This window comes from Portunus trituberculatus, chromosome 41 (genome assembly GCF_017591435.1).
Source record: "Portunus trituberculatus isolate SZX2019 chromosome 41, ASM1759143v1, whole genome shotgun sequence".
Taxonomy (NCBI): Eukaryota; Metazoa; Arthropoda; class Malacostraca; order Decapoda; family Portunidae; genus Portunus; species Portunus trituberculatus.
The window spans coordinates 37,348,896-37,374,538 of NC_059295.1; the positions used below are offsets into that span (position 1 = coordinate 37,348,896).

At 48.6% G+C, this 25,643-nt stretch overlaps 1 protein-coding gene across 5 annotated transcripts in view; it reads left to right on the forward strand.

Moving 5' to 3' along the window:
* LOC123517135 (E3 ubiquitin-protein ligase SMURF1-like) overlaps nucleotides 1–25,643 on the forward strand; it is a 102,761-nt gene that overhangs the window by 34,053 nt on the left and 43,065 nt on the right. For 2 of the 5 annotated variants that reach the window (XM_045277077.1, XM_045277073.1), the window contains exon 3: nucleotides 1,371–1,479. In XM_045277077.1, the coding sequence (XP_045133012.1) occupies nucleotides 1,371–1,479 (109 nt within the window). Of the gene's footprint in view, nucleotides 1–1,358; nucleotides 1,480–13,423; nucleotides 13,602–25,643 lie in introns of those variants that run through there. The other 3 variants (XM_045277072.1, XM_045277075.1, XM_045277074.1) reach the window with 2 other exon arrangements.

The window sequence follows — 25,643 nt, forward strand, 5'->3', positions numbered from 1 at the left end:
CAGTGTGACAAAAACGCACGTGCACACGAAGGAAAAAGAATATGTATATGAAACAATTTGTCTTAGTTGAACGTTCTACACTTCACTGGTCTTTACTATATGCTACTCAGTGTATTGGTTATATGTGCCTACCTCTCTCTTCTGTGATCGGTGTTATTTTCTTTATCTTTTTTTTTTTATACCATGTAGGCTTTTCACGGGAGTTTATGAGGTAAAGGGGATGGTTTTTGGGGTACCTCCTGTCTCAAAGCCCACCCACTAGGAAACCCTTGCCCCGAGTGAGGAAGCTCAACCTACACTCTGACCGTGGACAAGATTCGAACCCGTGCGCTTGGAGACCCCTCGGACCCCATTGCACGCATGGTTCCACTGTACCACGTCACTTGTCAGGAAGAAAAAATAACTTGCCACCTCCTCTTTTTTTTTTTTTATGTTAGGTACAAAACTATTTAACCACTTCAGTACTGGGACGCATTTTTGCCTTGAGTTTTGGGTGTGATCAGACGATTTCATTGACATTAGGAAGGGTCTATGGAGGTCAGAGGATTAATGGCCAGAGTCTTCACTGTTTTAATCTCCACATAAGTTTCTGAAGCTGTGTAAAATCACCAGATAGTAACCAGAAGGAATGTAAAACGTGTCATGATACTGAAGGAGTTAAAGACGGAAATGCTAAAAGTTAACCAAGGTTGTAGTTGATAATTATAATTTGAATTGAAGGAGAAAAAAAAGTATAGCAGTGGAAGCATGTAGTTTTAAAAGTGTTATAGATGAAGATGAGGACATGGGGAAGAGGAGGAGTTGGAGTAGTAGTAGTAGTAGTAGTAGTAGTAGTAGTAGTAAGAGGAATAATAGTTCTTGAGTATACTAGTAGACAGTATAGTACGACAGTTAGCTACCATATTACAACACACCTGTTCTCTGATAATCCCATCACAAACTGCCTCTTTATCTGTACTGGGGCAGTGTTGACAAGAGAGAGAGAGAGAGAGAGAGAGAGAGAGAGAGAGAGAGAGAGAGAGAGAGAGAGAGAGAGAAGGAACACAAACTGAATTAACCCCTTCAGTACCATGACGCGTTTCTATATTCATTCTGGCTACTATTTGGTGATTTTATGCAGCTTCAGAAACTCATTTGGGGGATTAAAATAGTGAAGACTCAGGCCATTAATCTTCTGACCTCCATAGGTGATAAGGAAAGAAGAAACACACACACACACACACACACACACACACACACACACACACACACACACACACACACACACACACACACACACACACACACACACGACATCACCAGTACGTGGGCAGTGGTGTGTGTGACAAGGGCAAATAGTACTGACGTGGTGTGTACTGGTGTGCTTGCAGGTTTGCCGGACCCGTTCGCCAAGATCAGCGTGGAGGGGTCCGGGCAGTGCCACACCACAGACATCTGCCGCAACACGCTAGACCCAAAGTGGAACCAGTACTATGACCTGTGAGTACCCATGTCTATCTGTCCATCTATTTATCTATCTGTCTATGTATTTATCTATGTACGTGTATGTCGGAGGGACGATGAGGTAGAAGGGGGCCTAGTTGGGAGAAGCAAGGTTTGTCTCGTCTTGTCTATGATCTGTGAGTACCTATGTCTATATGTCTAATTGTTAATCTATCTGTCTATATTTATCCATCTGTGTACGTGTATATGTCAAAGGGACGATGAGGTGGCAGAGGGCCTAGTGGGGGGCGCAAGGTTCGTCTCGTCTCATCTTTCTTTCATCTCCCTTTGTCCCATTTATACAGAAACTCTTAGCTCTTTCTCCTGTACTGTTTTTGAAATGCCACAGATGATGAACCCCATTCAATACTGGAGGGCATTTTTACCACGAGTTTTGGGTATGATTAGACGATTTCATTTGCATTAGGAAGGGTCTATGGAGATCAGAACATTAATGCACAGAGTTCTCACTATTTTAATTCCCACATAAGTTTCTGAAGCTGTTTAACCTCTTCAGTACCATGATGCGTTTCCATATTCATTCTGCTTACTATTTGGTAATTTTATACAGCTTCAGAAACTCATGTGGGGGATTAGAATAATAAAGACTGTGGCCATTAATCTTCTGACCCTTCCTAAATAGTAAGCAGAATGAATATGAAAACACGTCGTGGTATTGATAGGGTTAACTAGGTTCTTAAAATTGTATTTCCTGTTAATTATGTACATTCTTAAGGGCCTTCATATAACATAATAACAACAGTAATAACAACGTAAGTAAGCAAGCAAGCAAGCAAGCAAGCAAGCGCCAACACCCGGAAGGCCGCACGCATGTAAGGCGCTCACCTGTGTTAGTCAAGATGGCCCTGCTGCCACTAGGAAGTTTCCGCCAGAGGAAGTGTTACGACCCCAGTGTGTGTTGTTTTTTGTTTTTACTAGAAAATTTAAGGAAAAAAAATCTATAAACTTGCTCTTCACCTTCATGAAGGACAGAGAGAGAGAGAGAGAGAGAGAGAGAGAGAGAGAGAGAGAGAGAGAGAGAATAATCATTTGTCTCAAAAAATACTTGTAATTCCACTTTGATTTATTCCCTTTAAATAATAGAAGGCAGAGAGAGAGAGAGAGAGAGAGAGAGAGAGAGAGAGAGAGAGAGAGAGAGAGAGTTAAGGAACTGGTATTGCTTTCCTGCTTGTGGGTGGAAGTCGGATATCACTTACCGTACCAAAAAAAATCAAGGATGCTAAGACTGAAGGAGAGGCGGAACATTCAGCTGGTATACCTGTGCGTAGGAGAAAGTCAGGAGATGAGGAGGGGAGTGGTGCTTGTATTTACGCCCAGTGCAGTGTAATAGTTAGACCTATAACGAGTCCCTGGGCAGAACCTTGAACAGTATTGGCGTGCATTGTTCTTTTCATCACCAGGCAACACGTGAATCACCGCTTTATTATGACGCGTGATTGTGATGGTGGAGTTCCTGTTATTTCTGGTAGGCTGCATTCCTTGAGTGAGGGGTGAAGGTGGAAGGGCATGGCAGGAGTACTGGAGTGGCGTGGCGTGGCGTGGCGTGGTGTTGGGATGGGGGAAGGTGGAGGGTGGAGGGTAGAGTGGCGAGGATGTAGGTTAGTCAGACAGCGACTAATTTAACTCGACGATAACTTGAGTGTGATGGGAGAGGTCTCGCGACATGGTGGCGCGCCAAGGGTGGGGGGCGGCCTGGCTGGTAGAGTAGGGGGGGATAGTCACGTTTGTTGAGTGTTAACTTGTTTGTATGTAGGTGTTAGCGTGTAGTAGATATCTTGGGGCGGCGTAGGGATGAGGGGCGGGGGTGAGGGGTGTGTCGAGAATGGTGTAGAGGCGCGTGTGTTTGATGAAAGTCGGTCGTGTCACGCTGAGTCACGCCGCGCTTAATACCTTCCTTCTTCCTCCTCCGTGGCGTCCTCCAAGCCTCCCCGTGTGCCTCCTGCTCTGTCTGGCATTCATGGGCGCCGCCTACCTCCCTCCTCCCCCAACCCCTGCCACCCACCTGGGCCGCCACTCCGCCGCCACTCTGCTGTCTATTCTGCCTCAGCCCGCGTTCCGGCCGCAGTCACCGTCACGTAGCAGCATTCGTCTTCGTTATCTCATTCATCATCGTGATCATCTTTATCATCTTTGTTTTTCTATCCTTGTCCTTGTGTATACAAGCGGCCACGTCATCTCTTCACTTCCGCTACACAAAAACGCTCGTCACACACCTCATGGATCAAATAGGGAAATGTTGCAGGAAGTTAGAGGGAAAAAAAGATCACTGGCATAACGCCTAAGTGTTCTTTACCCGGGTGGTGGTGGCGGCGCGGCTGTCTGTGGCCCTCAGCTCGGCGGCACACGGCTACACACATTCCCGATATTGCCCTCGCGCCATTATTGAAAACCCTTAAGCACAACCCGTGGCCCACACGCCAAGGTACAACCCGTGCCGAGGCGCCGCTCAGGTGTGCACGCGGGAGGTCACCGTGTGGGATTGTGAAACCTGGCGGCCCTCACCGACTTTCCCGCTATAAGTAAAGCAACCACGGGAAGCTTGGCCTGGGGAGCATGAAGGAGAGCTGTTAAGTACTAAACACCTCGTGTGTGTGTGTGTGTGTGTGTGTGTGTGTGTGTGTGTAATTCACCTCGGTTGCCTGCTGGTCACCCAGCCAGTCTTCCCCATTACGGAGCGAGCTCAGAGCTCATAGACCGATCTTCGGGTAGGACTGAGACCACAACACACTCCACACACCGGGAAAGCGAGGCCACAACCCCTCGAGTTACATCCCGTACCTATTTACTGCTAGGTGAACAGGGGCCACACATTAAGAGGCTTGCCCATTTGCCTCGCCGCACCAGGACTCGAACCCGGGCCTCTCGATTGTGAGTCGAGCGTGCTAACCACTACACTACGCGGTGTATGTGTAATTCACTGTTTGATCTGCTGCAGTCTCTGACGAGACAGCCAGACGTTACCCTACGGAACGAGCTCAGAGCTCATTATTTTCGATCTTCGGATAGGCACACACCACACACCGGGACTACAAAGTCACAACTCGTCGATTTACATCCCGTACCTACTCACTGCTAGGTGAACAGGGGCTACACGTGAAAGGAGACACACCCAAATATCTCCACCCGGCCGGGGAATCGAACCCCAGTCCTCTGGCTTGTGAAGCCAGCGCTCTAACCACTGAGCTACCGGGCCGTGTGTGTGTGTGTGTGTGTGTGTGTGTGTGTGTGTGTGTGTGTGTAGAGCACGTGTTGTGTTGTGGCAATATCCTGTGTCTTGCGTCGTAATCTACTTCTTTATCAAAGTGTTTTTCAATCTGGGAAGTTTTAAGTAGTATCAAATGTCATTCTTGTGGTCAGTGAGGGTCGCTCCGCACCTCTCCCAGACGCTTGTCAGCCTCACAGATCTTGCCTGCACGTCTGAGCCATGTAGCCAGCACTGCCCAGGTGGCCTTGAATCTCTGAATAATGGGGCGTATAGTACTCTGCTGTCAGATCTACAGTAATGTTTCTATCCTGACACCGCTGGCAGCCGTCCGGGAAAGCCTTCACTGCCTACCTTTCTCAGCAGGATGGCACAGCAGACAGGAATTCCACCTGGCCAGCTTAAGTGCTTTTAATGGTCCCCGTGGCGGCCTGCCTGTCTGTCCGCCACATGAATGGCTATGAATGGGTGTTGTGCAGCAGTGCCCATTGGTATTAAAAACCTGTCACTGTTGTTTGATGCATTGGCCAGACAATGTCGGGGTATTTATATTGTACAGCCGCCCCTCAAACATTTTTTACTAGCTATATGTATTGGGGAATCTATTATTTTAACTTGTTTACCCTTTACTTGTAGTATTTTGTAACGGTTTAACAATATTTTTAATGTTAATTGGCGGTACATTTTAGCGAAAGAGTAAAAGAAAAAATTGAATCTAAGAATATCTCTATGCTCACCTATAAGATTCAAATATTTGGATGACACCTTTGTAAAGCTTTCCGTGTCTTCCATCACCTTCCCGCCCACACTGCCCGAAGCACCCAGGGACCTTTTAATTAATCCTGCCCACACTGTTAGTCACCAGAGCAGCCGTGGCACCCTCCCGGGACAGTCATGTAGTCTCTTGGCGTGGGCACACAAGCCTCACAAGACCTGAGCAGACATTTATACCCGAGCCATGCCCAACTTTAAGGCTGTGCTTGCTGGCCATGGTGGAGGGGGGGCGGCTGGTGGAGAGGGGAGTGTCTCTCTCTCTCTCTCTCTCTCTCTCTCTCTCTCTCTCTCTCTCTCTCTCTCTCTCTCTCTCTCTCTCTCTCTCTCTCTCTCTCTCTTTTTACAGAAATTCAGCTCTTTTTCCTCTACGGTTTTCAAATGCCACAGAGATGTTTAACTACACAAGTTCTCAATAGTGTTCCTCATGTTCATCATGTATAAATCTTGCTTATCAGTCACTAGAACCCGATAAAACCCAACAACACCACTGTATAAAACTCGGAAAACTTAAAAAAACAACAACACATACAACCCTTTTGAATGTATTGAAGTGACGGCGTGGACATGTTTCATCAAAGTACAGACCTTTTTTATATTATCTTTTTATTTTTTTTCCCCCCCTCAAGTCTTTTTATGTGTGTGTCTCGCCGCCTCGTCTGCGTTGCGGTTCGGAAATTGAATGGTTCGCGGCTCACCGGCTTCATGCAATTACACTTTCCTACAACTGCACCGCGTTCCGTTAAGTGATAAACAATTAGAAGACTTGCAGGTAATTGGAATCATTGTGCGTGAATTTCCCGGCTGACTGTGTACTGGGTGGGGCAGGCAGGGGGCTGGGGAGGGTGACGAGAGAGAGAGAGAGAGAGAGAGAGAGAGAGAGAGAGAGAGAGAGAGGCACATCCGTCCTAGCACCTGCCGCAGAAATAATGAGGGCCAACTCTCTCTCTCTCTCTCTCTCTCTCTCTCTCTCTCTCTCTCTCTCTCTCTCTCTCTCTCATTAGAAACGACCTTCTTTAGCTAGGTCGAATAACTTGCAAGAGATGAAGATGACCGCAAAACGAGAGAGAGAGAGAGAGAGAGAGAGAGAGAGAGAGAGAGAGAGAGAGAGAGAGAGAGAGAGAGACGCACCCTGCATATGAACAATAAGACAGGAAATTTGATGCACGGATTGTCAACACTGGAGGAGGAGGAGGAGGAGGAGGAGGAGGAGGAGGAGGAGGAGGAGGAGGACGACAGCTTTAGTGCTAGTAAAAGGAGGAGGAAGAGGAGGAGGAGGAACCGCCCTGTATATATCCTTCCCTTTTCTTTCCCTTCATGATGGCAAAATTAGCTTGTTTAGGCGTGTGTGACCAAGGCATTGTGTGTGTGTGTGTGTGTGTGTGTGTGTGTGTGTGTGTGTGTGTGTGTGTGTGTGTGTGTAGGAACCCTGTAGCGTACGTAACCCAGCCAGCCAGCCAGTCAGTCAGTCAGCCAGTCAGCCAAGCCAGTGAGTGATGTAACCCAGCCAAGCCCACCTAAGCTAAGCCACTTATGTAACAATACGTGACTTGTTCTTGTCTTTTGTATGCGACCTTGACCTACCCCAGTGGCACCCCGGGGATTGCTTTACTGCTTAGTGTTTTTATTCATTCTCTCTCTCTCTCTCTCTCTCTCTCTCTCTCTCTCTCTCTCTCTCTCTCTCTCTCTCTTGTCTTCACCACTCCACACGTGTTCCATCCCCTCTTACCTCTCAGTCTCCCCTTCTGCCCTCACTCCATGCCTTTCTCCTCCCCCTTGAGTCTTCCCTTTCTCTCTCTCTCTCTCTCTCTCTCTCTCTCTCTCTCTCTCTCTCTCTCTCTCTCTCTCTCTCTCTCTCTCTCTCTCTCTCTCTCTCTCTCTCTCTCTCTCTCTCTCTCTCTCTCTCTCTCTCTCTCTCTCTCTCTTTCTCTTTGTCTCCACACACACACTACATATTCTTTCCACTTCCTTTGTTTGTTCTTTTCCTTTTCTTGTATTACCTAACCTCTTTTACTTTCTCTCTCTCTCTCTCTCTCTCTCTCTCTCTCTCTCTCTCTCTCTCTTTCTCTTTCTTCTTTTTCTTTTATATTTCTTCCTTTATTTGCTTACAAGCCTCGTTTTCATCCTTTGTGTTTCCATAATGAGTAGTCTTGTTATTTCTTTTTTGTTAGGTTAGGTTTGGTTTGGTTAGGTTAGGCTGTTATGGTCATACAGTTCACCTATTGATAACTTAACCTGACTTGCTTTAATTGACCTCTGTTGTTTCTGGAGCGGTTTAGTTCCCCACTCTAACTTACTTAACCTAACGTAGCCCAGTCTTTCCTCTTATTGCAGTGTAGTTGGATTGTCTTGTTATTGTTTCTTGTGTCTGCTTTTCTTAATTCCTACATTTCATTATTTCGTTACTTCATCATCATCATCATCATCATCGTCATCGTCATCGTAGAATAGGGAACACCACTTAGTTATCATTGTGTGTGGATCATTGGTGTTTGTCCAGCCTTCCTTTGAAACGGTGACGTGATCATTTTGTCTTCCATTCCTATTGTATCTTTATTTGTATATTTATCTGTTTTTATACTTTCTTACGGTTAAATACGTCTCCTCCTCCTCCTCTTCCTCCTCCTCTTCCTCCTCCTCCTCCTCTTCCTCCTCTTCCTCCTCCTCCTCCTCCTCCTCCTCCTCCTCCTCCTCCTCCTCCTCCTCCTCTTGTAGTTGTTGTTTATTTCTTCTTCTTCTTCTTCTTCTTCTTCTTCTTCTTCATCTTATTTATTATTATTATTATTATTATACTTTTTGCCTACTGTCATCACCACCTTTACTACTACTACTACTACTACTACTACTACTACTACTACTATCAAATCTTTTCCGTCACCGCCTTGTTTTGGTTAGAAGACAACAACAACAACAACAACACCACCAACGGACTACAATTAGTGTCTGCCCGAACGTTCTCTTATCTCTGTGTGTGTGTGTGTGTGTGTGTGTGTGTGTGTGTGTGTGTGTGTGTGTGTGTGTGTTAAGAGGATGACGTGACGGTTCTCTAAAAGCCAGCCACCACTCTCTCTCTCTCTCTCTCTCTCTCTCTCTCTCTCTCTCTCTCTCTCTCTCTCTCTCTCTCTCTCTCTCTCTCTCTCTCTCTCTCTCTCTCTCTCTCTCACTCACCTGTCTCTCATTAGCCTCACTCCCCCACTCACCTGTCTTCCTTACTCCCCGACTTACCCACTCCTCTCCCTCCTCCCCACTCTTCCATTATTTTCCGCCCCTTCCTCTCTCGTCCCTCTCCCCTCAAATCCTATCTCTTGTTTGTAATTTGAGACAACCGAATCTCTTCCTGTCTTCTCCCCTCTCCGCTCCCCTCCTTTTATCTCTCTCTCTCTCTCTCTCTCTCTCTCTCTCTCTCTCTCTCTCTCTCTCTCTCTCTCTCTCTCTCTCTCTCTCTCTCTCTCTCTCTCTCTCTCATTCATAATAGCTCCATTTCTTTTCACTCCCATTTTCCTTTCAATTCTCAGCTCTTCTTTTTTTTTTTCTTCTCAAATGCGGTGTTTGTTTGACGGCCGGGGCAGGGGCGTCGCCTTTGTTTACTGGACGACACGGGAGAGAGAGAGAGAGAGAGAGAGAGAGAGAGAGAGAGAGAGAGAGAGAGAGGTATAGTCAGGAATGCTTGCTGACGCTTGTAGTGCACCGGTGCTGTTTACCAAGTGTTTTGTAAGCGGTATAAAAAGGTTGTGGAGCCTCCGTGGTGTGTGTGTGTGTGGGGGGGGGTTCAGGTGTGTAGCTGCTGTTGCTTGGTGCCTGGCTCGGTGAAGGGGTGGGGCAGTGATGGTGAAGGTGGATGAGGTAGTGATAGTGGTAGTGGTAGTGGTGATGATGGTAATAATGGTGATGGTGGTAGTGGTGTTGGTGTGAATACTAAGTGAGAGATACACTTCCTCACTTAGTGGACTCAGCCTTCAGATGCGGTGCTGCTGTCGCTCCTGCCGCTTCCTGATGGCTCCACACTCCTGGTCTGCCTGTGTTTTTGGGGGGAGGGGGGTTGCCTTGCTTCGCCCGTCACTGCTACATGTCTCTCGTCTCGTCCGTCTTTCTAGTAATCACTGAGTCTGGTCTTGGTGGTTCTCTGTGTTGTTATTGGCAACCAGCTGGTTGTTAGTGAGTTCCCTCGCCAGGGAGAGAGACAGACGCATCCTCAAGTTTTTTGGTGGCCAGCCAGACTCCTGGTTCGTTTCTATACTTGTGGACTATGGAAACATTGCCCATTGGCGTGTTGGCTAGTCCGTCACCGCTACTGCTCATAGCTAGGATGTGGCGCCGCCACACCCCTAGTCACCTGGGAGATAGTTCAGTCTGACAAACGACCAAATGAAACTCATCCATTTAGTTAATTACACCACCCGTCAGCGGCTCCCTTGAGGGGGAGCGTGGCGCACTTCCGGCGAGTCGCCTCCGCGCTGGACCATTATGAGAAGCCGGGACACGGGCAGGAGGGCCGCGCCGGGTGGAAGGAAGGCGTGGGGTGAAGGGGAGCGTTGTAGGCGTAAAGGTGCCTCGGAGACCACAGGTGTGCTGGAGGTGATTATGGCGTCAGTGTGCAGATGTGTCTAGCAGGTGTGGACCGGAGCTGGCTGAGGCTGACAGGCAGGAGGGCAGCGTCCCCCTAACGTAATTAAGTAGCGGCCGACGGAGTGTGTCGTGCAGCTGAGGCCCTCTTGACCCGCGGGGACGAGAGGCCCTAAGGAGCCCGAGACCCGAGACCTTAAAGAGGCCTTAAGGGGCCACACGTTGCTGTGGGTTCTCGCCATGCTGAGAAGCGAGACTCGTTTGGAAGGAAAGAAGACGAGGGAAGCTGCTTTGTGATGCGAGTCGTGGGTCGTGGTGGCGGCCCTCCCGTGTGGCGCCAGGTGACGTAATGCAGTGCTCCGACATGGAAAAAAGTCACACGATCTCGTACTTAAGCAACGGCAGTATGTTAACGAATGTGACGCGTGTATAGATGAAGCACGCCTCACCTACCGAGGCTTTGTAGGCGGAAGGCATCGCTGCTGGGCGGTGCTGGTGTATGCCGGCCAGGTAGCTGAGGCGTGGTGGCGTCCTTACATAATATTGACAATTGCGTAAGTAGGCAAAGCAGGCCGTGGTGACAGGTGCTGTGGAGGAGGAATACAGGAACCATGAAGGACGTCATGAGTGGTGTGGAAGCGAGTACACCAAGCTTGTCACCGAGTGGAGGATGAGGAGCAAGAACGAGAGGCAGTCTTTGGAGCTTAGAAACGATCCCTACCTTTCCTTCAGCTTCTCTCCTCCCTGCCTCCCTTCCTCCCTGCCTTCCTACTCGCCATCCCTCCCATCCCGGCACATATCGGCATCTTTTCAGTGCGATGCTCGGCCAGGCAGAAGCTACCGCCCTTCAAGGTGAGGAGAGCGACGTTGGCTGGTAGCATGTGTACGTAGTACACCTCGTCCTGTTGGGAAGGAGAGGGAGAGGGAGAGGAAGCAGCAGTGGAGCGTGGTCATCTGTCTCACGGCCATTGCTTCACGATAAGTCACCAAGGCCGCCACCACCAACGCCACCATCTAAAAAGTCACACTTTCCCACCATCAACCAACTGTCGACACCGCCGCCCTTGATTCCCTCCTCACTCGCTATCACCACCACCACCACCACCACCAGTACATTAGCATCAGCACTAAGCATCACCCACGCCACGTGCTGCGGTAATCTCAGTCTTATCCTAAAAAAACATTTGTGATCGAGGTAAGGTCAGAGGCACGCCGGAGTGTGTGTGTGTTTGTTGGGGGGGGGGGAAGTGGGGGACGGGGGACGCACGGCTGAGCCATCAGGTGGTGGGTCCAGGTCCAGGTGGGTGTATTTCAAGTTCGACCGTTATCGGTCCTTTAACTTGTGTCAGGGGCGGCTCATTGCTGTGCGTCTCACAGAGCCGTGATGAGAGCGAGGCGCCGGGGACACTGGAATATATAATACATCAACAATATACCTTTATTATATACCTGCAGACGTACGTGTGTGTGTGTGTGTGTGTGTGTGTGTGTGTGTGTGTGTGTGTGTGTGTGTGTGTGTGTGTGTGTGTTAGATGGAAGGTTAAATGAATTATCCAGTAATGTTAGATATAAAAAATTCTTCCATCAAAAGACCGCATGGCAACCTGGGTGGAAAGACATAATTGCTCTGCTGTGTGGAATCTCTGTGCTGACTTGCTCCTTCATGGGTTGCGCTGCAGCTGGAGCAATAGTGTGCACAGGGAGGGGAGAGGCTCCCGAGCCTCCCACGCGCCAGATAGGTGTGCACTGGGACACAGGCCGGGCCTTGGCTGCCACGCCTCATAACTTCGCGGCGTGAGGATCGTGCTGGACGCTAGCTATACAGGGTGGAGGATCTGCTCTCAGCAAGGACATTCTCCGCCGCGGGAGGGTCAGCGTGACGAGACGGTGTGCAGCACAGGAGGCGGCAGCCTGGCGGTGCATCCCTTGAGTCGTCTCACCTGCCACCTGCGGGCGATTTAGGAACCGTGAGGACGCCCCGCTCACATCCTCACCGGAACCCACATTTCCGTTGTCCTCTGTCTGCCTCTAGGTCCTCACCCACCACCTGCTGCGGGGCGCTCGTTCGGACTCGTGCTTGCCCTCCGCGTCTTTGTGTGAGGAACGAAGGTTTGCTGCGGCAGCTCTAGGCAGTGCGAGGGGCGGTACGGGCGGCGGGCATCTCTCAGAGGCGTGGTGATTCCCGGTGCGGGTACCGGGTGTCAGGAAGTGGTGACTCGTCATGACCTGCCTGCTACCCTCCCTCCCCCACCTCCACCCAATGTGGGCGTGCAGCAACAGGGTTTGTGCTTCATGGCATTGTTGCTCTCCACGGCGACCAGGCCTCACCACAAGTGACGCCCACAGCCAGGCAGAGGCCGTGGCTGTGTACAGTTCCTTCACCCACGACGCCTGAAAGATGGTGGGCGAGAGTCTGGGTCGAGTAACTGGCGGCATGTGAGTGCTTGGGAGGGGAGGAGGGGAGGGTGTGCGTCTCGAAGCGTGGTGAAGAGGGGAAAGCGAGGATGAGAAGCAAGACAGTAACAAGAGGGGTGACCTTCTGTGGCGAGAATGTAGCCATTATAGTTGAGGGGGAGTGGGAAGGGGGAGGGAGAGACGTGCAGAGGGACTCACACGCCATTGCACCTCCTCCTCCTCCCCTCCTCCGCCACCACTTACTCCTCACCCCCCGGGGCCTTGGTTAGCGCAAGCTCTCCTCCTCCTCCTCCTCCTCCTCCTCCTCCTCCTCCTCCTCCTCCTCCTCGGCTCGCTGCAGGTGATGAGGGCAATAGTCAGTTTGTTGCCGCGGGTCCTCAGGTGTTTGAAAACTCTTTCCCTCGCGCCACGCTGACGACCGGCAAGGGAACACACTGAGCTGAGGAGGAAGTGCTGTGCCGTCCCTAACCTTTTTGTGGTGGGCGTCATGGCGGTGTTGGTGGTGGTGGTGGTGGTGGTGGTGAGGCGGCGGGGAAGACAACGGAAGTAAATGGGGAGGAGATAGGGGAAATTAGTCAGTGTGGCAGCCTTTCCCTGCCAGGTAGATTACTGGTATAGGCAGGGTTGGCCCATGGGTCATTATGAGGGCTGCCAGGCGGTGCATTGCTCCTGTGTGGCAGAGACAGACACGCTACTGTATGGCTGCAGGTCTGATGCTGCAGCTGTGTGTAAGAAGCTGCTGCGAACGTTTGGCTTTCCGCTTCGTGTGATGTGAGTGGCGATAACTTCTGCGCGTTGTTGTTGTTGTTGTTGTTGTTGGTGGTGGTGGTGGTGGTGGTGGTGGTGGAGGAGGAGGAGGAGGAGGAGGAGGAGGGAGGGAGGGGCGTGTGAGTGAGGGCGGTAATGTGTCCTGGGCTTCCCACACTTTGGAGAGGTGCTTTGGTCTCCGCCACAGCTCTGTGCTGGAGGACAGTGCGTGAGTGCTGCGAGCCCGGAGGCGTGTAACCCGCGGCGCCTCTCCTCAGCCCGCCTCCCGCGGCACACAGGTTCACCTTTGTCTTCCTCAGCCGGCGATGTGCTCGGGACGTCTGCGTTGCAATCCGGGGCACTCTTTGGAAAGGGGAAAGGGAGGCAGGTGTTGACGCAGGTAAAGCTGATTGCCCCTCCATACTCCACCAGAGAGAGGCCATGTTGTGTGTGTGTGTGTGTGTATGTGTGTGTAATTCACTGTTTGATCTGCTGCAGTCTCTGACGAGACAGCCAGACGTTACCCAACGGAACGAGCTCAGAGCTCATTATTTCCGATCTTCAGATAGGCCTGAGACCAGGCACACACCACACACCGGGACAACAAGGTCACAACTCCTCGATTTACATCTCGTACCTACTCACTGCTAGGTGAACAGGGGCTACACGTGAAAGGAGACACACCCAAATATCTCCACCCGGCCGGGGAATCGAACCCCGGTCCTCTGGCTTGTGAAGCCAGCGCTCTAACCACTGAGCTACCGGGCCGTGTGTGTGTGTGTGTGTGTGTGTGTGTGTGTGTGTGTGTGTGTGTGTGTGTGTGTGTGTGTTGACCCAAATTCACGATCTCCAATTGGTAAATCATCCTTCCAGAGAAACAACTCCGTAAAGGCTTGCTGTCCGGTACAAGGGTAAGCCTGCGATTGTCACGCCGCGCATCTCACGGCGTGGCTGGAGCAGGGCGCTAACTGATTGCTTATCACTCAACTCATTACGAACCAGAGTGGGACGAGAATCATGACCAGCTAGGACGTCACCAGTGTGTGTGTGTGTGTGTGTGTGTGTGTGTGTGTGTGTGTGTGTGTGTGTGTGTGTCTGGAGTGGCCGAGTTGGTGAGTGTGTGCGGGACGGAAATTCCTCCCTTTTCCGGGCCCGCGGGGGAGTGCGGGATGATGCGCCCCCTGCTCCCACCCCTGCCCCCCTGACTGTCTGCTGCTGCCACCCCTTGATATTACTTACCCCCGCGCCACTTCCCAGTCTTGCTCCCAACGCCGCCACTTCCTTCGCCCTCGCAGTGATGATTCAGAGAGAGAGAGAGAGAGAGAGAGAGAGAGAGAGAGAGAGATAATAACAATACATTCATCCGAAGATGAAATGAAAACACTTAGCAAAGGAAATAAAACTATTGAAAACACCCCTTACAGAAATAACAACAAAACACGAATACAGCAAATAAAACAACAACAACAACAACAACAACTACAGAACACACCGTAAGAATCAACAGTAGCAATAGCAGTAATAAGTGGGAAGGAAGAGGGGACGTGGTACACCATTAAAAAAAAAAAAAAAATGCTGGATTTCACAAAGACGTTGCACACCTGTATGTGAGAAGAGAAATATGCTGTTAGACCTTTCTTTCCTTCCTTTTCCGTCATCTTTTTTTTTTTTTTTAGAGGACATGACCACATTAATTGATGGGATAGAATGACCACACGCATACTTGCCTCACACAGAACAAAACCCACAACAACCCATAAGAGGTAATGATGGTAGCAGTAATGTAAGAGGGGAGGTGGTACTAAAGTAAGGGAGGGACAAAGGAGTAGGGAGGCAAGGGCGTGACTCACTGGCGACTTGTGGGTGGTGGGGAGACGCCAGACACAGACCAAGGGGGGAGGGAAGGGAGAGGGAGAGGATTGGACAGTTTCCCCCCCCCCACCCACCCTCCTCGTCCTATCAGGCAGTGTCAGTTTGGCACTCTGCCTATATTAGTTTTGTCTGTGTGTCTGTCAGGTTGTCAGTGAACGTGAGGAGTGAGGGAAAGGAGGAGGAGGAGGAGGAGGAGGAGGAGGAGGAGGAGGAGGAGGAGGAGGAGGAGGAGGAGGAGGAGGAGGAGGAGAAGAAGAAGAAGAAGAAAGGAAGGAAGGAAAAAAGGAAGAGAGGAAAGGGATGAATGGTTTGTCTCCTAAGGTCTGTCTGGTTTTCTGGTCTTGTCTTTGCGTCATCCTCGTTGTGTGTGTGTGTGTGTGTGTGTGTGTGTGTGTGTGTGTGTGTGTGTGTGTGTGTGTGTGTGTCGTCAGTTACTATAATGTATCTTTTTACTTTTTCTTCTCATTTTTCGTCTTTACATATTATATTGGTTTACACACACACACACACACACACACACACACACACACACACACACACACACACACACACACACACACACACACACACACACACACACACACACACTCTCTCTCTCTCTCTCTCTCTCTCTCTCTCTCTCTCTCTCTCTCTCTCTCTCTCTCTCTCTCTCTCTCTCTCTCTCTCTCTCTCGTTCGCAAGTGGTGGTGGTGGTGGTGGTGGAGGCGGGCACAAGAGTAGAGTGATTACCTTGTCTCAGTTCCTCTCCTCGCATCCCATTCCTTATCGCAGCCCCATCCTGTGACTCAGTTCTGGGAAGAGGAGTGAGTACGGGGTGGGGGTGGGAGGGGAAGGGTTGTCAGGGTGGGTAGGCTGGGTGGAGAGATGGTGTGGGTTGGGGTGGGTGGTCTTGTTAGCACCACTACCACCTACTTACCCACCCACCTACCCACCCACCCTTCCACTTCTCTAATCCTTCCCCACTCATGTACCCAACTCATCAGGTCAATCATCTCCTCTCTGTTCGTTCTCTGCTGGTTCTTTCCTTCTTCCTTCCTTTCATGAATGACTTTTTCTTTCCTCCTCCTCATCTGATGCGTATTAGTGCCATTGGTCCGTCCTTTCTTCATCTTTCTATCGTGGCACATCTTGACTCTATACGATATATTTTATTAGTGTCATATGTATTTTTTTTTGGGGAGATTTCCTTCCTCTCATGGCATTACTTGATCCTATTTGATATGTATTGGTGCCATGTAGTGCCACAATTCTGTCTTTTCTTCAGCTTCCCGTCGTGGCACATCTTGGCTCTGGCCATATATTTTTTTTTGTTTCCTTCCTCTCATGGCACTACTTGGCCCTATTTGATATGTATTGGTGCCATGGTTCGTATTCTTAAACATTTCTGTGCTTCACCTATTGAAATTGACTCGAGATGTTTATGATATTTTTACGTTTCTAGAGGTAGATTTACAAGACTTCTACTTTATTAACTGAAGAAACACTGCGGAAAACCCTGCTGGTGATCTCTGTGGCCTTGGAAAACAGTCGTGGTGAGAGAAAAGAGCGTTTTATAATACGGGTCCATGTGCCTTCCATTCCTCCTTCCTTCCTTGGCACTGAGGCCCAGTGGAATGTGTGCTAAGGTTTCTCAGTAATATTACTCTCCGTGTTTGTTTGACGTACTTGTCTTGCTGAGGTGCACTTGACTCTCCTCCACTAGTATCGTGACATACAGCTTCATTTCTTTTCTAAATATTAATTTTCGTAGTACTGTCTCCTAAGTGGTGATTTGACTTAGAAATGGCTAAATGAAATTTTTCCCTTTTTTTTTCTGTGCAGCGAAAGTATTTTATTGTAACCTAACCTAACAGAATATCCTAAGCTTACTTGCCTTAACTTAACCTTACCTCATGTATCCTATTTAACCTAACCTGATCTAGCTTAACCTTACCAAAACCTAACCTAATCTAACCCAATCTCACCAAACCAAACCTAACCTAACTTAACTTAACCCCAACTTAAACTAATGTATCTACTCTCTCTTTGCACTCCATCTAGCAGGCATTTCCTCTGTGACCTTTTCCTCTACTCCCCTTAACCCGCCGGGCACTTTCCCCTTGCTCTCATCACAAGACACACACACACACACACACACACACACACACACACACACACACACACACACACACACACACACACACACACACACACACACACACACACGTCTCCTTTCCTTGCTCGTCCCCTCCCCTCCTCTCTCTCTCTCTCTCTCTCTCTCTCTCTCTCTCTCTCTCTCTCTCTCTCTCTCTCTCTCTCTCTCTCTCTCTCTCTCTCTCTCTCTCTCTCTCTCTCTCTCGGTACATTCAACCGAACACCCAGAGAGAGAGAGAGAGAGAGAGAGAGAGAGAGAGATTTTAATCTCTTGTTGTGCTTATGATATTTATATTATCTCTGGTGTAGTGAGGAGGAGGAGGAGGAGGAGGAGGAGGAGGAGGAGGAGGAGGAGGAGGAGGAGGAGGAGGAGGAGTGATGGTATAGTGTGGTGTGGAAGGGAGGGTGTGGCGGAAGTGATGGTGAGGGAGGGAATGAGGAAGGGACTGTAGTGATGGAGAGTGGAGGGAAGGAGAAAGGGAGTGTGGTGGTGATGGTGGTGAAGGAGTGAAGGACGGTGGTGGTGTTGGTGGTGGTGGTGAGGGAGTGAGGGACTGTGTTGGGGACGAGGAACTGGTCACGGTGGTTGGGGAGCGTCATGGTGAGCCTCCTACGCGGTGATGGTCTCGCCTCAGGCATTGACGAGGGCGTCGCTGGGGTCACTGTGCCTTGCCAAGCTCACACACACACACACACACACACACACACACACACACACACACACACACACACACACACACACACACACACACTAGCCAGGAGCATTAGTGTCAGTTCAAAACATCATGCATGTATACTTAATACGCGAGTTAACACGAGTTACCCATCACCCTCATTCACCCTTCCCTCCCTCCCTCCCTACTGGCACAATTCCCACGGCTACACCTTGAGCCACGCGAGTTAGAGAGCCACGCCTCTGACATGCATCATCTTATCACCAGCACACTCGGGGCGACAGGGCGGTGAGGCGATGACATCTTTATTGAGAGTGGTAGGAGTGTGAGGGGGGCCTGGTGCGTGGCAATGGAAAGATACTGTAGTGGTCTTCCTCGCAACACGCCGCCGAGTGGACTGAGCAGTGTCCTACAGGGTTAGCCATGGCTTCCACTGGCGGCTGAGCGGTGGGGTAGCGGCTGGCAAGTAACATTTTCGTTGCAACGTGATGCCTCGTATATGAGGCGTTCATGCGGCAGCATCAAGATAGCACTGGTAGCGGCGGCGAGGAACCCTTGACACAGGTGGTGGATGGGCTGGAGGGGCGGCAGAGTAACTCAACACGGCGCTGGTAAAGGCGAGTAGAAAGTGCAGCAGGTGGTGTGAAGCAGCTTGACTGACCAAGTGACGCCACACTGTTCTTCCCAGCCGTAATTGTCCATTGGGATATGGCCAATCAGAGCCTCCGTGTTGTGAACTGTTTGGGAAAGAGGAGGGTTGGCGTGGGAACAAAGGAACGTAGCTAAGCCTGGTAGCAGTCTGTTGGGGAGACGACACACAGTAACAATGGCGTATAATAGAGCACCAAGTAAGGAATCACTAGGAAGTAACAAGCAGGACGACCAGAAATCCCTTTGAAAACGCGTGGCTCCGAGGTGTGGAGAGGGCGTGACGAACGTTCCTAAAACACCCCTGAAGACAAAGGAGAGCAGGCCAGGGCGGGATGCTGGAAACTGGGTCGACAGGGTACGACGGGAAAATGGGTCACTCAAATATTTACGAGGAGTGACCCAGTTCGCAGAGGTACGGCGCTTGGACTGTTTTATATGTATACATGTGGGGTCCATGCATCGCCTCGTGTTCGTCTGCCGGGGGGCGTGATTGCTGCTGCTGGGCTGAGTGGATGGGAGAGCGTGACGGCTGCTGTGATAAAAGTGTGCAGTCTTTTCTGGAGTGTTTTGATGTAGTCTTTACCTGCTGAGTGGAGCGTGCGGGCTTGTCTAGAGGAACTGTGTCAGGCATGGAGTAGGGTTCGCTTTGTGTGTGTGTGTGTGTGTGTGTGTGTGTGTGTGTGTGTGTGTGTGTGTGTGTGTGTGTGTGTGTGTGTGTGTAGGCTGTGAGCATAGTACCGTACGTGACGTGAAGTAACCAACCAGCCACTGGAGAGTATTGACTGAAAACCTGGCCGGTGATATAGTTGGATGGCCATTGATTCTTTGATAGGGCCGAGCCGGGGAGGGAAGGAGGGACGGCGCGACAGGGCAATGGACTGAAAGGGAGGCTGGTGGGGTGGTGTGGTGGCCGGCTTGCAGTGCACATTTCACTTTCCTTACACACCCAATACACTAACCTCCATTTCTCCTCCATTTTTCAAGTCTCATACCTAAATTTGTCTCCACCTCATTTATTTCACTCCTGGGTCTGGTACTATATTGTCCTGTCAGCCTTCGTGCCTCCCTGCCTTTCACCGCGTAGCCTTTCCAGCGTCTCCTGCTCCTACACCCGTCAAGGCCACGGCCCCGCTGATGGATGGCCCAATAACCGCTGCGGGCATGAAAGCTGGGCCCTGATTGGCATGGTTTAGGCAGCTGCTGAGAAGTGATGTAATTGGTCTTCATGTGGTGAGGAAGTCTGTGGTTGGAGATAAGAGCAAGTGAACGGGGTACTGCTTACATCCATAAATCCCCCCCAACACACACACACACACACACACACACACACACACACACACACACACACACACACACACACACACACACACACACACACACACACACACACACACACACACACACACTCTCTCTCTCTCTCTCTCTCTCTCTCTCTCTCTCTCTCTCTCTCTCTCTCTCTCTCTCTCTCTCTCTCTCTCTCTCTCTCTCTCTCTCTCTCTCTCTCTCTCTCTCTCTCTCTGTGTGTGTGTGTGTGTGTGTGTGTGTGTGTGTGTGTGTGTGTGTGTGTGTGTGTGTGTATCGGCTAGCTTGGCTTGTAATGAGGCCTCGTTGTAAAAATGTTGTCTGCACCTACACCCTTTTATGTCCATCAGTGTTTGTATTCGAGCGCACACCTCATGGTGAATGTTTGGGGTTGGGGCACAGGCCTCTCAGGGTGGATGGGCACACTCACCACCACCACCCCCGCTAGCCTTACCTCCACTGCCACCACCGTCCTCATCGCTGCCACTGGGATGACAAATGGAGAAGAGGAGAAAACACACACACACACACACACACACACACACACACACACACACACACACACACACACACACACACACACACGTGACGTTTGTGTGAGCTCAGTATTTTGTGGCGGGAGTCAGCTTTCAGTATGTCTGTTTTGTATTATTATTGTAAGGTTTGGCTGAAACATTAATTTTTCCCTCGTATTAATTTATCCCTTGTAAGTCTGAAAAAAAAAAAAACAGCGAAGATGAGGGAAGATATAGTCATTTATTGTACTGTATGGCTTACACTGACTGAATTTAGATGAATATTGGCTTTGCATTAAGAGAAGAGGGAAAAAACTGCTTGAAACACTAATTTTTTCATCCGTAAACTGAAGCATAGTTAGTGGTCAAGAAGAAATACACAGATTGTTTACTTACTTTGAATCTAGAGAGAGAGAGAGAGAGAACTTTGAATCTAGGAGAGAGAGAGAGAGAGAGAGAGAGAGAGAGAGAGAGAGAGAGAGAGAGAGAGAGAGAGAGAGAGATGGTGTAGGGAATCAATGTAGAGGGAAACTTTTGAATTACTGAACTGCCTAATGTGTTGTGGGGACGGCAAGCAACACCTGACACCTGGACGACAGTGTATAATGGCGAACCCACACCTCCTCGTGTCCAGCATTATAAGGACTCCTGGCGCGGCTGTTGAACTTATCCCGGTTCCATCTCATGATCGTCTCTTCTGATGAAGGCACACAGCAATGTCCCGCCGTGCGTCAGTGACCTTCAAACAGGAGAAAGGTTCAGGGAGGTGAAGAGCCAGCCGTCCAAAGGGAGGGAGGGAGCCTAAGCGTTCAATGACGTGGCGCCGCTCCGGGAGATGAAGGGAGAAAATGAAAGGAAAGGAAGATGAATGGAATAGCTTCAGTAATCAGATTGTGAGTGCCAAGTCATAAGGAAGCTTTTAAAAGAGATTAGACTAATTTATGGTTGAGGATGATAAGTAGAAATAGGGAGGTATTGATTTATTTATGTATACACCTGATGGCTTCTTACTACTTTCCTTATTATATTTTATTCTTGTGAGATTATCAAGTGTCAGGGTTGTGAACGGTTAGTTGCCATGTACAGGGAAGATAGATATAATTAATTGCTAAAGTATACCGGTAGGTCTTTCTCCTGTGACAATTGAATAGACAGCAGTGAATGCATCTTTTGTTTTCTCATTGTCATAATCCTGAACTGAGTGATACAAAGATAGGTAACTGGAATAGACTCAGTAAGAAGGTTGCTTGTGTCGAGTCATTAGGAAAACTCTTAAAAGATTTGATGAATGTATAGACAGTGATGAGAGGTGGAAATTATAGATACGTCATACTGGGACTGCTACGTGTAGGCCTGACGTGCTTTCTTAGGTTCGTGTTCCCTTCACTTCATCAGCCCCAATACATCTAAGTTTTCATCAGGCATAAGTATCCATGTTAGTGTTGTGTTCTTGCTGGTTTGTTTCACTTTCCCCAGCAACTTTCTCGTCCCGTTGTGTCTACCTTGACCTCATTTGCCATTCCCTGGACACCATTCCATCATTCAGGCCGTTATTCTCACGCCGTCGCCGCGAAGGATGACCTCAGTGTATGCATTTTAAGTTGGCTCTCAAAATACTAGTCTTTTCTTGTTTTTCCATAATAAGGAGCCTGGTTCTCGCCGCTTCTCGTGAAGCTCGCCTACTTGTTAACTTTACGCTCCACATACGACGTGAGTATTGCAAAAAAAAAAAAAAACGCGCATTCAAATGTCAGTTGCACTGTTGATCTTCCAGTCAATCAACGTATTTATCCTTCGCTGAATTCTTTCTTGCTATTTTTGTTGTTTTAAGAAGATGTGGGCTGCAGAACATTGTGGAGAGGCGCCGGTGTTATTGCTGAAACATAGTGACTGTGTGTGAAGGACCGTGGAAACCTGATACTTTGATTATTATATTTTTTACGTCATTTTACATTTATATAGTTGTAGCCGGAATAAGGATACCGTTACATAACACTAGACGTTTTGAACAGCCTATTAAATCAGTAGAGAACATGATATAACAGTGTGTGAGAGTTAAAACATTACACTGTCTCCCTCTGTCCTGTCCCCTGGCGATGTTGTACATACTACGTGACGCCACACACGGCTTGGTGGAGCGGTAAGCAGGGGCCTCCAATCCCTCCGCTCCATCATGAGACAGGCGCAGGAGGGGCCGCTCTTGTCTGGTGATGTATATTGGCTTGTTACTGCTCCTGTGCTGGAACCCACAGCACCTTCCTATTTGTTTATTCGATTTGGTTTGGTGTTGCGTGTGTTGTTGTTGTTGTTGTTGTTACTTTATCTTCTCTTCCTCCTTCTCCTCTTCGAAGCTATGAATGGAAGATTGGGTGAGGGCTGAAAGAAAAAAAAAGCACACACACACACACACACACACACACACACACACACACACACACACACACACACACACACACACACACACACACACACACACACACACACTTGCCATCCCTTACATAAATAAGTAAATAAATAAACAAATAAACAGTTCCATAGGTGGTTTGACGACTTTGTTATTTATTTATTTAACAGAATGGAAGGAAAGCAGGCGTAGCATACCAGAGTTTTGTTGTCATATCCTTGGCCAATGTACTGCTCGTGGATGCTGAAGATATTGGTAGGCGGATGACAACACACTACTACTACTACTACTACTACTACTACTACTACTACTACTACTACTACTACTACTACTACTACTACTACAGCAGTACTCTCAAGAACCCTGCTTTTCTTTCTTTCTTTCTTTCTTTCTTTCTTTTTTTTCTTTTTCTTCTTCTTCTTCTTCTTCTTTTTCTTCTTCTTCTTCTTCTTCTTCTTCTTCTTCTTCTTCTTCTTCTTCTTCTTCTTCTTCTTCTTCTTCTTCTTCTTCTTCTTCTTCTTCTTCTTCTTCTTCTTCTTCTTCTTCTTCTTCTTCTTCTTCTTCTTCTTCTTCTTCTTCTTCTTCTTCTTCTTATTATTATTATTATTATTATTATTATTATACGTTGAGTGTGATTGGCAGCGCGACGAAAGGCATAGCAGCAACAGACACAACATCAACAATATAATTCCACCTGTTGCCTGTGGTCTCGTCATCGTTAGGTCGTAAGGAAAGGCGCAGGAAACCATCAGACATAACACGTGGGGATCTTCTATTGGGAATGTTCTATTCATCTGCCACTATTTGAGAACTTTTTTTTTATCCTCTCCTTTCCTTTAATTTTCTTTCCTCTCCTCTCCTTTCCTTTAATTTTCTTTCCTTTCCTTTCCTTTCCTTTCCTCTCCTCTCCTTTCCTCTCCTCTCCTCTCTCCTCTCCTCTCCTCTCCTCTTCTCTCCTCTCACTGCCGCCGTCTCTGAAGGTGACAAGTTCGATGTCACGAAGGATTTTAACATGCGTGAGGTTCGACTGTCGATATTTTCCCATGTAACCAAGAGGCGACGTGTTCATGTGCTACTTTCCCAACTACTGCAGTTGTGGCCGAGCGTGGACACCGACCCTGACACACACACACACACACACACACACACACACACACACACACACACACACACACACACACACACACACACACACACACGGCCCCGTAGCTCAGTGGTTAGAGCGCTGGTTTCACAAGCCAGATGACCGGGGTTCGATTCCCTGGCCGGGTGGAGATATTTGGGTGTGTCTCCTTTCACGTGTAGCCCCTGTTCACCTAGCAGTGAGTAGGTACGGGATGTAAATCGAGGAGTTGTGACCTTGTTGTCCCGGTGTGTGGTGTGTGCCTGGTCTCAGGCCTATCCGAAGATCGGAAACAATGAGCTCTGAGCTCGTTCCGTAGGGTAACGTCTGGCTGTCTCGTCAGAGACTGCAGCAGATCAAACAGTGAATTACACACACACACACACACACACACACACACACACACACACACACACACACACACACACACACACGTAAGCATGGCTGGCATTATGGTGCGGTAAATATCCCTACAAGTTTTTGCATTCTAAATCTCCAAATCATGTACAGTACGTCAGTTCTCTCCCTTAGCCAGGCAGAACTTGCTGACTTGAGTATATATATATATATATATATATATATATATATATATATATATATATATATATATATATATATATTTTTTTTTTTTTACCGTGTTTAGTAATAGAGGCTTTGAACGTTGCTTGCGGAGAGAGTACTTAGTGAGGTTCCTTGTTCCCGCAGACCACAGGAAGGACTCTTTTGTCGTGGTTGTGTTGGCATTTATTACACAGGCTGCATGGGCATGACATACAAGTGGCCAGTCATACCAGCGCCCCTCAGGCTGTGTACTCAACATTGCTTATCTTAAATCATGTCTACTTCAGTAAAGCTAAATCATTCTTCCGTGCCGTAATGCAATGCAGAAAGCACTGGTCTTCACTGGAAAAATGTAATTTGAATAACAGTGTTAGGCAGGATGGAAATGCTTTGTCATTCTGAATATTTTCGTAAATGTGAAGTCGTGTCTAAAACCATATTATTGGCCATCCGAAATTTTCCCTTGCGCTAGGCAGGGTGGAAACTCGCGTGCAGTGATACTTGTGACTTTCCTAAACGACTTGAATGCAATCAGGCGTGTAACTCGCGCCTTGAGTACAGATTTTCCTCAATGCCTATTGACTCATGCCGGCGTCACAGTGATGGAGACACCACCGCCGCTACAGGGTGTGCTGGAACGAGTGCTGTGGCACAAGGGAATCAAAGTAAATGTTGTTCAAAATGAAATAATTATTTTGATGTAAAATTTTCCAAAAAGGAAAATAGGTGGTTTAAAAAAAAGTAGTAGGTGCATTATACAATAGGAAACAACTTTTGACGGCAATTGATGATTTACTTTGGCAAAGAGTTCAGGCAGGCTTCTTGACAAAGTAATTAAACCTAATGTACTTTTTTTTATATTGATGTATTTTGGTGTTTATTTAAGAAAAAATCTACTGTACCTATGATATACTGTAGTATGTGTGAACTCTTTCCTGCCTCGCAGCGTCCAGTATTCCAGTGGCACTTGGTACCGAGACAGGAGCAACAGGAGTAACCATCTTGATTGGGTTTCAGTGAGGTGGCCTGGTCCGGTACGTGACGCCCCTCATAACGAGACGCCGGCCTTCCTGTCCACAGTCCACCAGCTGCAGCAGTGTGCCGCGTGATGAGCTGCGGTCAGATCTGCGTGAGATCACATTTCCTCCTGGGATTGTTTAACACGAGCAGTGGCCTTCATCAACGCACACACCACTCACAGAAAACG